The sequence below is a fragment of the Tupaia chinensis genome, unplaced genomic scaffold (assembly GCF_000334495.1).
Source record: "Tupaia chinensis unplaced genomic scaffold, TupChi_1.0 Scaffold144276_1, whole genome shotgun sequence".
Taxonomy (NCBI): Eukaryota; Metazoa; Chordata; class Mammalia; order Scandentia; family Tupaiidae; genus Tupaia; species Tupaia belangeri.
Window position 1 is genome coordinate 2,072,213 of NW_006204133.1, and position 15,433 is coordinate 2,087,645.

Below are 15,433 nucleotides of genomic sequence, written 5' to 3' on the forward strand. Positions count from 1 at the left end.
AGGGAAAATTAATTCTCCCACTTAGCTACAGTTTTAACCAACTGCCTCTTTCTAATTTTCCACCAAGTGAGAACAATGCCATAGCCCCTAATCTTTTTCAAACACTTATTGAGTACAAACCAGGCATGCTTGGATGCACAAATGAATGTAAGTTTGGTCCTTTCTTCCATGGAATGCCCAGTGTGGATACAATCACACAAAGGATTATAGAACTTGGGTGTGAGAGAGCTGGTGAGGAGAGAAGGGCTCTCTTGTACAATTTTGGAGCAGGAGACTGTTCTTGAAACTTTCTATGGCTGCTTTGTTGAGAACTTCAGAAAAGATAGTGTATAAGGAAACACTCAAATATTTCTGGATCCCTCCAGGCCCCAGATCTTTTCCAGAATGATTTGCTACAATATAGTGATGACATGGGAGCTCTAGGCCAGGAATTTACCTTTGTTAGCTTTCAGAAGAGCTTGTTGGTTGACACTTTGGTTAGAGAAATGAGTTTCTGTAATGCTTACATGTTTACAACCAGGTGCTCTCCTGCATATTAATACTCATGTCAGCCCCCTTCTGAAGTTCCCCACAGTTTATAGATGAGTAAAGTAGAGAAGTTTAGAGAGGATTGAGTGACTTCAGTGAGGTCATGCAGCTAGGAAGGAACAGACCTGTGATGTGAGCCAGGTCTTCTAACTGCAGGCTGGGCCCTGTCCCCTCTTCTGCCTGGGGCAGGATAAATGATGGTTACATTAACCCAAATGGGAGGCTCAGTGCTTTGAGTTTGTAGTGTTTAACATAAATGTGTTGATTCACTGGTCTTTTTGATGAAAATGTTCTTTTTCTTTTTTTTTTTTTTGGTCTACTTTTTATCTAAATCAAAACAGGCATCAAAAGGAAATCTATTCTATGGTTTCAACTCCAGAAAAATGTTCACAACCTCAATCTGATGGTGAATCAACGCAAACCTCCTCTCTTACTATGTTGAAAGTACCATGGGGCCTTTCAAATCAAAAGATTCCGAAAAAGAAAGTCCTCCATGCAGGTATCAGTGAACAAAATAGCTTGACTGCTTACTGGTTTTCCTTCAATACGAGTAGAGTAAAACTACACCCACATAGTATTTTCTTAAAAGCCCTCAACTTATTGGATTTTTAATGGAAAGTTTTACTAAGATAACTGAGTATTTACTCGATCCCATACACTTACCCTTTACCCCATTTATCTCAATACTAACATCTTACAAAATAACAGTACAACATTAGAACCAGGTTTTTGACATTGATACATGTTTTATTCAGTGCATCAGTTTTACGTGTGTGTGTGTGTGTGTGTGTGTGTGTGTGAAAGAGAGAGGGAGTCTGTCTATATTTAGGTCTATACAGTTATATCACATGTGTACGTTTGTGTTTTCACCACCAAAGTCAAGGTACAGAAAAGTTTCATCACCTCATGGGTCTTTCATATTGTACTATTATAACCGCATCACATGCCTTGTACACCTTCCCCTAACCCTTAGCAACGTCTAGGTTCCCTGTTTCTAAAATGTAGTAATTTCAAAGTTATATATTGGGTTGTTGGAAAAGTCATGTTTTTTTATGTTTTTCTATGAAAAAATATGTCATGACTTTTCCAATGACCCAATAAATGAAGTCATATAGTATGTAACCTTTTGAGACTGGCTTTTTTCACTTAGCATAATTTCATGGAGATTTTAGAATGCATTTTAGTTTATGATCAGATATGTTTAATTTTCTGGGATTCTTTTTAGGATTTGGATTAAAACTACAGATCAATTTGAGGAAAACTAGTCCAATCCATGCATATTATATGCTTTACATTTATTTAGGTCTTACCTGATGCTTTATAGCAGTATTTTGCAATTTTCAACATGCAGACCCTTTGAATGTTTTGTTAAGTGTATGCCTAATTATTTCATTTTATTTGGAGCAACTATAAATAATTTTAATATAGGATTTTGTATGTTCATTGTTAGTATCTTAAAATTAATTTAGTGTATTGATCCTGTAACTGGTGACTTTGCTTAATTCACTTAATAAGAGTTCTATTTTTGGGGACCAGAAGTTGGCATAATGGCTATGTCACTGGACTCCCATGTAGTCGACTGCGATTTGAGTCCCAGAACTGGTGGCTTAAACTCACACTGGCACATGTGTGTGCGTGCCCAAGATCCTGAGAGAAGAATGGAGGAGAAGGGATTGTGGCATAGCCATCCCCCCTGGGGGGTGACTTCTTGCTTTCTGTCTGTCTTTCTGGCAAGCACACACATCCTCTAGCAAAAACCTCTCCAAAAAAAAAAAAGAGTTCTATTTTTGATAGATTCTTTGCCATTTTCACACATACTGTATGCTATCTACAAATGGAAGGACAGTTTTATTTTTTCCTTTCTAATCATTCTGGCTTTATTTGTTCTTGCCTTGTTACAGTGGCTAGACCTTTTAGTACTATGTTGGATATGGATGCTGACAGTAGACATACTTGCCTTTTTCTAAGTCTTAGGGGGAAAAAAAACACTTTTTATTTCTTAATTTGCTTTAGGGCAAATTACAGAAAGAAACAGAGAGAGGGAGAATTCACTCCCCAGGGTGCCATGCCACAGTCCTCTCTCCATTCTCCTCTCAGAATTTTGGGCATGCCCCCACATACACACCCAGCATGTTTTTCAAGCTGCCAGGTCCAGGATTCAAACTGCACAGTCAACCATGTGAAATACAGCCATCTTCACTACCACACCACCAGCTGACCCAAGAAAACAGTGTTTTGCTCTTATTTATTATTTTTTAAGTTGCCAGAGGGCATATGTGCTCACCAGAGGAGACAAAGAACTAGAGAGACAGAGAGAGAGAGAGAGAAGAGGAGAGGAGAGGAGAGGAGAGGAGAGAGAGAGAGAGAGAGCAACCCCTGATGGGACATGGTCATGTCACAACCCCTTCTCCTCTATTTCTCCACTCTGTTTGAATTATAGATATGCACACACGTTTGCCCAGTGTGTCACTCAAACCACTGGGGCTAGGACTTGAACCACAATTGGTCATGTGGGATCTGACTCCCTTAACCACAGGGCACAAGGCTGGCATAGTCTTTCATTTTTAAGTTTGATTGTAGCTATAGGTTTTTGCACATATTCTTTATCAACCTAAGGATGCTATCCATATTCCTAGCTTTCTGAACGTCTTTATCATGAATGGGTGCTGGATGTTGCCAAATGCTTTTTCTGCATCAATTGATATTTCATTTTTCTTCTTTGGTTTACTGGTATGGTAGATTACATTGACTGATTTTCAAATGTTGAAGCAGCCTTATATATCATGGAACATTTCCTTTTAGGTATGAGGGTATAAGTCTATTAATGCATTGCTTGATTCAGTTTGCCTATATTTTATGGAGGATTTTTATATCAGAGTTTATAAAAAGCTATTGGTTTGTAGTTTTCTTTCTTTTTCTGTCTTCCAGTCAGTTGTCAAGGTAATAGTGTCCATATCAAATGAGTTGTAAAGTTATCACTTCTCCTCTATTTCTGGAAGAAATTGTAATTGTAATTCTTTTATTTTTTTTTTTGACAGAGATTTTTGCTATAGGGTGCATGCACTCACTGGAGAGACAGAGAGACAGAATGTGAGAAGTCATCCCCCAGGCGGGGGGGGGATGGCCACACCATATCCTCCATTCTCTTCTTGGAGGCACATATGCTCACTTACCTAGTGTGTTTCAAGCCACCAGGTCCAGGACTGGAACTCCAGTCGACCACAGTGAGAGTCCAGTGCCTTAACCACTATGCCACCTGCTGGCCCCTGATGTAATTCTTAAGTGTTTGGTAAAATTATCATGGATTCATTTGGATCTGGAGATTTTTCAGGAGCTTTTTCAGTATGGATGAATTCAGATAAAGGGAGCCAGACATTATCATAGCACTTAATTTGTAGCAGAACTATTCTGTAAGGATTGGGAAGCTGAAGTTGCATTCTTTTTTTAAGGATCCACTGAAATATTTGTATCTAATGAAGTATCTCCTTCTATTAAGAATCCCTTTAATACCTCTTCCTGTGATACCAACAGAGTCGACCAAAACCAGCCTGCTCAGAAGCCAGATGTCCACCCTCAAGAGCTCAGCTTGCAGTGAAAGGAAGGAGAGCCCCTCTAATTCCAGCAGCTGGATCATTGCTCCAAGTGACAAAGGCAAGCCAGAAGAGGGTCTCTATCCCAGGAAGCCCCTGTCACCTTCCTTTGCCCAGTGTATTTATTCTTGGAAGAGCTGGATATACATGGATGTGGGGGAAACATAAATTTCAAATGGACCCCAAATATCTGCCTACACAAAGGAATCCTTTCTTAGTGAACTGGATTTTCTTTCTTTCTTCCTTCCTTCTTTTCTTTCTTTCTTTTCTTAAGAATTATTTCATTTAACTTTATTTATTTATTTAATTTGACCAGAGAAGGACAGAGTGAGAGAGAGAGAGGGAAAGTGAGAAAGCAAACTGCCATGTCTGAGACTCGAACCACAGTCAGCCATGTGGGAGCCCAGTGCCCTCGACTACCACGCCTGCTGGCCAGGTGAACTGGATTTTCTTAAGGCTAGACCTACACTTATCGTGCTAAATTGTTTAATACACACATGACTTAGATAACTATGGAGCTAGTGGTAATACCTGCTTCCACTCTGTGGTTCACATTTGAAACTCTAGTACCTTATAGTTAGTTTATTCTTTTCCCTTCATTCATTGGTGGCACTATCTGAAAAGTCCCTTTGTGGTCCAGATTGTCAGCCTTTAGGGGCTAAATGTGAGGAAAGCATGACTTGTCCACTCAATATTTATTACTGTCTATAAAGTTATTAATCTTAAAATAATACTTTGCCAGTTAAATGCAGAATTTTAATTTCATAGCTTAACAATGAAGGGTCATATGCTGAAGTTGATACGTATATCTAGTATTTTAGTTTAAGCTCATCCATGTACATAGCTGTAATCAATGACAAGGAATGGCCTGACAAATGTTAAGGGAACTTTGTAGTTTTTATGGCTATTAAAACTGTACCTTGCTGGACCAGCAGATGGTATAATGGTTACATTACTGGACTCCCATGTAGTAGACCGTGGTTCGAGTATCAAACATGGCAGCTTGAAACTCAGGTTGGGCACATGTGCATGCATGCCCCAGATCCTGAGAGGAGACTGGAGGAGAGGGGATTGCACTGTGGCCATCCTCCCTGGGTGGTGATTTCTCACTTTCTATCTCTGTCTCTTCAGCGACCACATGTGCCTTATAGCAAAAAAAAAAAAAAAAAAAAAAAAAAAAAAAACTCTCTTAAAAAAAATAAAACCTACCTTGCACACTGACGTCATCATACATACAGGCCAAAATCAGAGTTTTTATATTTGCATTTATTCTTCATTTAACTTTTAAAACACTACTTCAGGTGAATGTTAAAAACAATAGCAAGTAGTGAGCATATTATGATTACTGTCCTTCATTCAGTCACTACAGCATATAAAATGCCAGCAGCAAGTGTCATTTACTGGTCTCTTTGAGAGATTTGACTCTGAACACCACCTCAGGACATGATGTTCATCGTCCTTAAGTTTACGTTACATTCAATGATGAGACGACCCTTTCCATATGGTCTACGATAAATTGACATGCCTTCATTTAACACACACTTGATATCTCCATGCTTGACAATCTGACCTGGATGAGAGGTAATGATTGGTTCAGTTGTCAAGAGTGGAACTTGGCTTTTGGAAACCACATAAAAGAAAGAAAGAAACTTTAAAAAAGCCAACTGTAAGTCCATACACATGAAAAGTTCTCCTCGTTGAATGAAAACAGCATGGTCTTTCTGATCTAGTACAATGATATTATCTCCTGACTTCAGTCCTGGTTCTTGATAAAGAACATAATACATCCCAAACACACATACACACAATCTCCTACATGGTGGGAGGCACCTGAGTGACAAGTGTTCACCTGTTACCCAGGCGTAGCTTAGTCAAATCCTATTTTCTTCAGTCCGTTAACCTGTCATATTTTCTAAGTCTGCTACATGCACAATCCTTAAAGGGCTTATCATGTGATGCTTAGGATATGATTTTTTAAAATTTATTTATTTCTTCTATGAGAGAGGAAGACAGAGAGGGAAATTCCCAACAGGGTCTTCATGCCAAAGTGCACCCCAGGTCTCTGCGGCCACAGGTCACAGCCACACATGCCCCCAGCATACGCAGACCTTGGGATGAGACCTCAGCATCATGGACCATGGCCTTACTGCCGAGCTGATGCACTGGCCAGGACATGATTTCTCAGGCATTTCACTAACTCACACCCAAACACCCCTCCTTTTTGGTACTGCTCATTCAGTGAGGTGAAATTCCTTTCTATTTATAAACCTAAGTTTACATGAGGATATACATTTTAAACCCCAAATATTAGTTTGAAAATAATGTACAAACAAACAGAACCTAACATGGTTTTATCGTTTTTATTTTTCTTCTCCATCTCTTTTTTTTTACATTTAATTACTGTACATCTTTACAGCACACAAAATGAATTTTGCCACCTTGAATACACTGCATATTGGTCCAGTCAAAGATATTATCATACACATTATTATCAGCAGACAATTTTCCATTTCTGTGTCCGTTAAATGTCTTGCTTTCTTTTCCCCCTTGATTTCTTCCCTCCCTCCCCACTGCCCACTCTTCTCCTGCACTGTCTTTAGTTTGTTATTGTTGTTATTTTTTTAATTTCAAGAAAAGATGTTTTAGCTTTAATGAATCAAAATTTTTTAAAAATTGAGAAAAATTGCTTAAGACTTACAGCTAGGAAACAGGTTAGAATTCTGTCCAAACAGTAGGTAGATACTAAAAACTCAAAAAACAAATTTGAACAGAGCTAAAATCTAGTCAAATGTCATTAATTCTATTTCACCAGTTCATTCTCAAGGAAGCCAAGTTTATGACCAAAAGTGAGTAATTAATCTCTCTTCTGCTGAGTCTGCACTGTTACTGTGGTCTGATCTTTTCATTTAAATCCTGGAAGTTCAGAAATATGATCTCAAAGTTATCAAAAACCTATATTCAAGAGTACTTATCAAAGTCTTTTTCATTAATTTTCTTAAAGAGAGATTTTTTTATTTATAGCCTATTACAAAATGTTTTAGAAGCAGCATCAGAATAAAGCAATTAACTATGGACAACAAAACTTAAAATAGCCATGGTTCGAGATCTTCTTTTACCATAACCCAAAATTGACAGATTTGGTAATTTCTGTGACAAAATACATTAGAACTACTTAGCATTACAAGTATGACTAATAACACCAATACATAACTGATATTTAAGACTCTCATACAATTTTGGAACACCCATTGACACAAATTTGTATACACAGAGCTAAACACCATTTCATATATGTCAGCATTTCCTATGTAATTTCAGCACACTAGAAAGTCTAGTCTTTCCTTTTTTAAAAAATTTTTAAAGATTTATTTATTTATTTATTTATTTATTTATTCATTTATTATCATTATAATCTTGTTTATATTATAGTCAATCATGTATAACTTTACAGTGTATTACCATGTATATCAGTCAATACGGAGACATTAAAATCCCCATTTCATCATCCAATAGCTTTTCATTATTTTTACCAATCATTATTATTATTATCCCAATTATTTTTTAAAGAATCACCATTTCTCATTTTCTTTATAAAAATACTTTACCCAACATAAAATACTTCTCAGACTAATCCGATTTAGAATTCTTTCTTTCTTTCCTTATTTTAATTTGACCAGAGAGAAGGATTTGACCAGGGGAGAGAGAGAGAGAAAGAGAAAAGGAAAGGGAGAAAGCAAGCCTCCAGGTCTGGCACTCAAGCCGTGGTCAGCCGTGTGGGAGTCCAACGCCCTCAGCCACCATGCCACCTGCCAGCCCCTCTTTTATTATTATTTTTTAATTGCGGCAGTACTCAGAACTTCTATTTTTTCTTTTTAGAAGTGAAAAGTAAATATATTTTAAAAAGAAAAGTAACAGATTTAACTTGAAACTTGATTTTTCTAAAAGTAATTCCAAAGTATTTCTTTTCTTCAACATGCAAAGAATTTAACATTGGCAAAAATACATTTATTTTTTCATTTGATTTACAATAATTTTTGTAGTGTATAAAAGCAGCATAATTGGTGATAGAATCTTTAATATTAAGAAGTCAAATTTAGATTCCCCAAGAAAAGTGAATACATGACTAGTCATTTGCACCAAAAATACTGAAAAAAATGTCTATCTAACATGGAGGTTTCATTCATTTATGTTGGATTCTCTTGGTTGTTTTTTATTCTCATCTGTATGTCAGTCTCTCTTTAGTTTTCCTGGTATTGCACTCCCTTTGATACTTCTTGAAGAACTGGTCTGATGTTGGTAAATTCTTTCAGGTTTTGTTTATCTGAGAATGTTTTTATCTTTTCTCCCCATTTGAATGATAATTTTGGCAGGGATAGTATTCTTGGCTGGAACTGTTTTTCACTTAACACTTTGAGTATATTTTTCCATTCTTTCCTTGCTTGCATTGTTTCTGCTGAGAGGTCTGATGTTAGCCTAATGGTATAACCTTCGTGAGTAACTTCGCACTTCTCTCTTGCCATTTTCTTTATCTGTGATTTTGGCCAATCTGGCTGGGATGTACCATGGAGTGGATCTTCTTGAGTTAAATCTATTTGAACTTTGTATTTCTTGAGTCTGGATGTTTGAATGTTTCTCTAGGTTGGAAAAGTTTTCTTTCAGGATTTCATGGAACAGATTATCAATGCCCTTATTAGATTCTTTAATGGTATCTAGTATTTCCTGTATATTATTTTCATTTTGGGGGGTTATTTTTTCTTTTTATTTTTGGTGTTCCCCCCCTCCCCCCGGGTCAGAGGTTTTGTCTTCTACATCTGAAATTCACTCTTCTGCATAATCTAATTTGCTTTTAATACTTTCAAGGGAGGTCTTGATCTCCTGCATTACAGACTTAAATTCCAGAAGTTCTGTTTGATTCTTATCTATATTGTCTATCTCCTCCTTCAAGTCATGAAAGGACTTCCTAATCTCCTGACATTTGATTGCTTTTTTTCTCTTCCATCTCATAGAGTTTTGTTGCCATAAATATTCTGAATTCCTTTTTTTAATTTCACTAATTTCCTCTGATTTTTCTATATTGGAGATAAATTATTGCATTCCCTTGTTGGAGAGATATCACTTAGTTTTCCCTTGTTGGAGATATATCATTTAGTTTTCTCATACTAGAGGCTCTTCTCCGATGTTTGGTCATTTGATGATGTATTCACTTTTGGCTAATTTGTTGGAGGTTTCTGCAACTTTGAGCTTGTGTATTTCCCTTTAATGTGAGATACTTCTGTGCCAATTTCTCTCTTCTACTGTGTTTTGCAGTGCAATACCCACAGGAGGAATTCTGAGGTCAGATTTATGAAGAGTAATATCTCCCTTTTGCCACTGGTTTAGTGGGGGTTGAGGATTTCTCTGAGCCTAGCAAAATTCAGAGGTTTGGCTACTGTGCACCTAGACCTCTCTATACACTCACTGGGTGGAAGCTGAGCATCAACATGACAAAGTAAGGCAGAAGAATAAGAGAATACAAAATGAAGAAAGGAAAACAAAGAAAAGAAAGAGAAAACAAAAGACAAAAAATAAAAACCATGTGCCACATAAGCGCGGTATACAAAACGAGCAGAGCACCTCAGATGTAGATGTCTCCCGTCCTTACTAGCTATGGGCCAGGGAGGTAAGGTTGGAAGAGGAGGGCTGCAACTCCAGGCTGTTCACCCTCACATGTGTCCCTGAACATTAAAACGTTTTCTGATTTTTCACATAGATATAAGGAATCACAAACAAACTTCAGAAACTAAAATATTGCTCAAAGTTCTGTATAATTTTTGGAGAGTCTAATTTGGTCAACCTTGAACTATAATTGATTAATAGCATTCTTACCAAACATTGAAAACAATGTGTTATCTGAAGAAAGAGTGACTTGTCTCATTCTTTTATGGTGAGAGGTCTCAATGGATATTGGTGAGGGAGATGAGCAACACAATGATAGTACCTTGGTCTTTAGTGTAAGTTGCAAATGGGCATTTCCTGAGCACCCACTCTGACAGATCCAGATATATTCTCTGAAATATGGTCCATTCGTTAGCTCTCAGTTTAAGTTATAACTAAAGTGAGACAAAGTGATTCTTTTGAGTTTTGATATAAACTCTGTATATAAGAAAAATAAGTAACTGACATTTCCCTTTTCACAGGAATGAGCATTCTACTGACAAATGGGTATCTGGAAAGTAAATTATCAGAAAGATCAACTCGAGAAGGAAGCCAAGTTTATGACCATGAGTGAGTGCATTAATTTTACAAGGTTGGTTTTATCATGTTTGTGACCTATCAAGTTGTGAGTTTTTAAACACCACAGTCTTATGTTCTTAGTTCTTCAGATGTATCTTCAGAAGACTGGCTCAAGGTCCATGGCTTAGTTGCCAAGAAACTCACCCTCATGGATGCCTTGTCAGTGACCGCAGTGCCCCACAACTCAACCTATGTCCCTATTCTGGACAAACATGTTGTTTCCAAGGTCTTTGATGAGGTAAGAGATCTAGATGTCCTTGCTGGAGGAATGTTTCATCTTCTGCTCAAATTAAAAGTCTACTTCAATTTCTTATACCATCATAACAGAAATGTATTTCAGCCTTAGGAAAAAAAATATTTGTAAAGACAGTGAAAGAAAAGGAAAGAGGCTCTTAAGAATTCTTTTTTTAAACTGAGAAGAAACTGGCCATTGTTGGGTTGGCAATTTGTGGCTTGTTGCTGATGGAGGGAGTACGGAGCTGTAGAAATGTTTGAAAACTCTAGGTCAGAGTCGTGAGTGAACATCATTATCAAAATACAGGGAGAACTTGTGAGAGATGATGTACCCCCTTTGCTTACCTTCTCTTCATAAATTGAATGGCATCTTTTCCATTATAAAATCCTCCAAAGAAAAATGTCAGAGACAGATGGAGAGAAAGAAAGAAATAGAACAAAAGAACCATGAGAGAGGGATAATCATGTCTTGAGAGGAGGAAAAAGCTTCTAGTACGAGTGTGTGGTAGAAAGGCCAAGGATTTGGCAACAAGGAGGTCCTTGACTTTAGCAAGAACAGTTCAGTGAAGCAGCCAAATGGTAGTAGGGTGAGAAACACAAAAGAGATAAGAACATAAAGATTAGACCCTAGTGTTTTTTGGCAAATGTAACAGCAACAAATGGTTTAGTAACATATTAGGATTTCTAGTCACTATGGAAGCAATATCCTTAAAAATCCCTTACGTGGGGCTAGACAGTGACATAGTGATAAAATACTGTCAGGCAATCCTACAGGGGAAGGTTTCTGAGTCAGTGCAGAGATCCCCTGAGTACACCATGCTTTCCCTTTATTCAGGGCTGCCTGAAGGCTGGTGTCAGAGCCCTGTTGGGAGTTCTCTCTTTCTCTTGTTCATGGAAAAAATAAATAAGCTGGGGGAGGGATCCTTTTTCATACTGAAATATTTACAGAGGACATGAAAAGATGTTTGAGATTAATTTCAACAAAATCTGGATAGTGGGAGTATTTCAGGAGGGGAGGAATAAATGAAATAGATTGGCCACATGCTAATAATCATTAAATTTGGATACTAAGAATACAGGGAAAGGGAAGACTCATTCTACTATTTTTCCTGTATTTTATGTATTTGATATTTTCTATAATAAAAAGTTGAAAAAAACAGGAGACAAGAAAAAAAGAAAAGAAAAAAATGTATCTAACTCGCCTTGAAAGAGCTAAGATTAGATGTATTTGGAAGTAGTGAGTGAATTGGTTTTTTGTTTGTTTGTTTGCTTGCTTGCTTGCTTGCTTGCTTGCTTTGGAAAGGTTTTTGCTATAGGGTAGGTATGCTCACCAGAAAGACAGAGAGAGATAGACAGAAAGTGAGAAATCACCCCCCCAGGGGGGATGGCCATGCTGTAATCCCTTCTCCTCCATTCTCCTCTCAGGGTCTTGGGCACACATGCACATACGCCCGACATGAGTTTTAAGCCACCAGGCCCAGGACTCGAACTGTGGTCGACTACATGAGTCCAGCGACATAGACATTACACCAAATGCTGGTCCCAGAATTGGTGAATTTTTTTATTAGTCACATTTTAAAAACTATAACCCATGGAGGTTGACATGGATCATGGCTTGACATGACTAGTGACCTTTATTCTGTAGGTCGTGTGTGCAATATGATATGGGCTGGTCCCTGGACACTTTGCCTCAAGCTGAGTCTTGCCGTCCTTGGCCATAGTCCTTGTGCTTAGCAGATTCTATTTACACCTCCAGTGAACTATCTTGATTAGTCAGGTAACAACTTATCACTTGAACTTATTTCATCCAGCAGTAGCAGGGACAAACTAAGCACTGATTTACTTCTTCTAGGGATTTTGGTGACTGCTTCTTCATGAATTTATTATATTAATATTCTTGAATTTTATTTGGAACAAAATATAGTTAGTGAACTCTCCCTGAAAATAATGGGCATATCATGCCTCCTTCTAAACTTCCCATAATTTGAAATACATTGAGAAGTAAACTTCTCAAAAAACAAATATGGTACGGTAGGGAAGCATAAACATGAAATCAACGGAAAAAACCATAACAGAAAGATTTATAGCCTGAGTATATAAAAATGTATTTTGCATACAAACATGTTAATAAAATGAAGGAGGACCAGTCTGTGGTGTGGTGGTTAAGGTGGATAAATCACAGATTGCAGACTGTGCAGTTCAAATCTCAGACCTAGCAGCTCGAAAAATATGCCAGATATCTGTGTATGTGTGTGTGTGTGTGTCCAGAATCCTGAAAGGGAATGAGAAAGGGATTGAAGCATGACCATCCCTCTCCTGGGGGCGGGGAGTGCTTTCTCACTTTCTCTTCCTCCCTCCCTCCCTCCCTCCCTCCGGTGAGTGCATGCACCCTATAGCAAATTAAAGAAGAAGAAAAAAATGAAGGCAGATCTCAGAAAAATATCTGTAATACACATGATGAACAAAGGGTCATGGGAGTAATATCTTCAATATGCATGTGTCTGTATAAATTAGTGTGTAAATGAGTGTGTGTATAAGTCAGTGTTCAGTACACATATACATGCGCACATGTATCCATACCATCAAGGAATAAGAAAATGGCAAATACTCCAATGGAAAAATCTCAAGGCAAAAGAAAAAACAAGACAAAACCACATACAGAAATACTTTACCGATAACCAAGTATGTGTACTTAGAAAAAAATGCCACTTGAAAATCAATTAGACTCCCCTTCCTCATAAAATTGGAAAATTTAAAACTATTAATAAACACTAATAGCATAGTAGTATTTATAGACATTCATATTTTAATATATAAATAAAGTATATAAATGTACATTTGTATATTTTTACTGCTAGTGGGAATATAAGTTACTGCAGCCTTGGTGCAATATATTCAGAAGCCTAAGAGCTTTCAGTGTTTACCCCAGTAAATCCACATTTTACAAGGAATCTATGTAAGAAGATAATCAGAGATACTGACAATTATATGCAGAGAATAATTGTTGATGGCATATATAAAACAAAGAGAAAATTGAAAACAACCTAAATAGTAGGTTCATTTATATAATGAAATGTTACACATTCATTGAATGTCACATTTCTGAAGAATAAGTGATGACATGGGCAAAATCCCCTAATATCATGCTAACTGAAAAAAGAAATCAAAGTACAAAGCTCTATATATAGTAAGTTAGCAATTTCCTTTCATATATGTATGATATAGACATGGCATTTCTCCATCATCACCTTTTTCTTTCACCAAAATGTTCAATTTAACCGGGTGATAAGATTGTTGGAAATACTTGTTTTCTATTTGCATATTTTTTAGTTTTTACTGTAGTTAGTTTTAACTCTGAACATATATTAATTATATACTGAAGGGATCAGCAGTTAGCGTAATGGCTATGTCGCTGGACTCCCATGTAGTCGACCACAGTTTGTGTCCCGGACCCAGTGGCTTAAAACTCACACTGGGCGCGTGTGCGTGTGTGCCCAAGATCCCGAGAGGAGAATGGAGGAGAAGGGATTGCGGCATGACCATCCTCCCTGGGGGGTGATTTCTCACTTTCTGTCTCTCTTTGTCTTTCTGGCAAGCACATGTACCCTACAGCAAAAACCTCTCCCAAGGAAAAAAAAAATTATATATTGAAAAAGAAAAGAGTTAAGAAAAAACAGACCTAATAGCAAATGATAAAATGATGTGAATATAAAAGGAATTTAATTTTTAATTAATTGCTTTATTTTTATTTTGTAAGTAATATGTGAACACATTCTCAGTATATGAGATTGAAACCATATAGAAGTCTTTAGAGGAAGATATGGAAATTTACCTTACAACTAATCCTATTGATGAAGGAAACACTGAATAATTTGGTGAATTTCCTTTCAATCCTTTTCCACACACACCTATGTGTATGTATGTATGTGTGTATGTATGTATGTGTGTATGTATATATATACATATATAGTAACATATATTTTTTACATACATAATTTTAATAAACATAAATAAGGCAATACTATGTAGATCTATTTTTTATCTTTTGGAAATTATGTTTTAGAGACCTTTGCGCATGAGTAGATAGGATCTGTCTCATTCTCATAGTTGAAAGTCATCTGCTTATTAATGGATATTGACATTGTGTCCTTCCTTCCCCTATTACAATCAACCCTGTAACGGATTTCCTTGTGTATAGATTTTGGGGTACATACAGAAGTCTTTGGGATAGATTCCTTCTGGTGGTATTGTGAACCCAAAGGGTATGTGCATTTAAAATTTTGCTAGATAAATCCAAATCATCCTCGAAATACATTTTACATTTCCACTAGTTTATGTCCCCACAGACAGCATATAATAATGCCTTTCTCCTAAGAGGAACTCTGTGTAACACTCGTTGATAATCATTGGTTATATGAGTGCACAAATGCTTTGAAAACTCTGAAAGTAATGTGCAGACATAAAATCCTATGTTCAATCTGTCTTTTCCTCACTGGCTCACATGCTGAAAAAGTAAAATTGATAACTCAGCCTGATATTCACAAATTTGCTCACCAGAATGTGTATGCAATGTGTTTATACTCTAGGGATAACAATATGCCCACTCTGCAGTTGTTACAGTATTCAAAGAAGTAATGCATATAATGGATGGTGCTTAGCAGGCACTCAATAAATGTCGGCTTTCATTATAAAAATATTTAACAAATATTACATGTCTCCTATGTGCACATGCTGGGCTCTAGAATGCAGTGCCAAACAGGACAGCCAGCATTCCTTCCCAGGCACAACTTACAATTTCATGGAGGGAA

At 37.0% G+C, this 15,433-nt stretch overlaps 1 protein-coding gene across 3 annotated transcripts in view; it reads left to right on the top strand.

The window, feature by feature from the left end:
- VWA3B (von Willebrand factor A domain containing 3B) overlaps positions 1-15,433 on the top strand; it is a 288,347-nt gene that overhangs the window by 204,741 nt on the left and 68,173 nt on the right. For all 3 annotated transcript variants that reach the window (XM_027767524.1, XM_027767525.1, XM_027767526.1), the window contains 4 exons: positions 870-1,027; positions 4,060-4,179; positions 10,295-10,382; positions 10,473-10,629. In XM_027767524.1, coding sequence (XP_027623325.1) covers positions 870-1,027; positions 4,060-4,179; positions 10,295-10,382; positions 10,473-10,629 — 523 coding nt within the window. The remainder of the gene's footprint in view (positions 1-869; positions 1,028-4,059; positions 4,180-10,294; positions 10,383-10,472; positions 10,630-15,433) is intronic.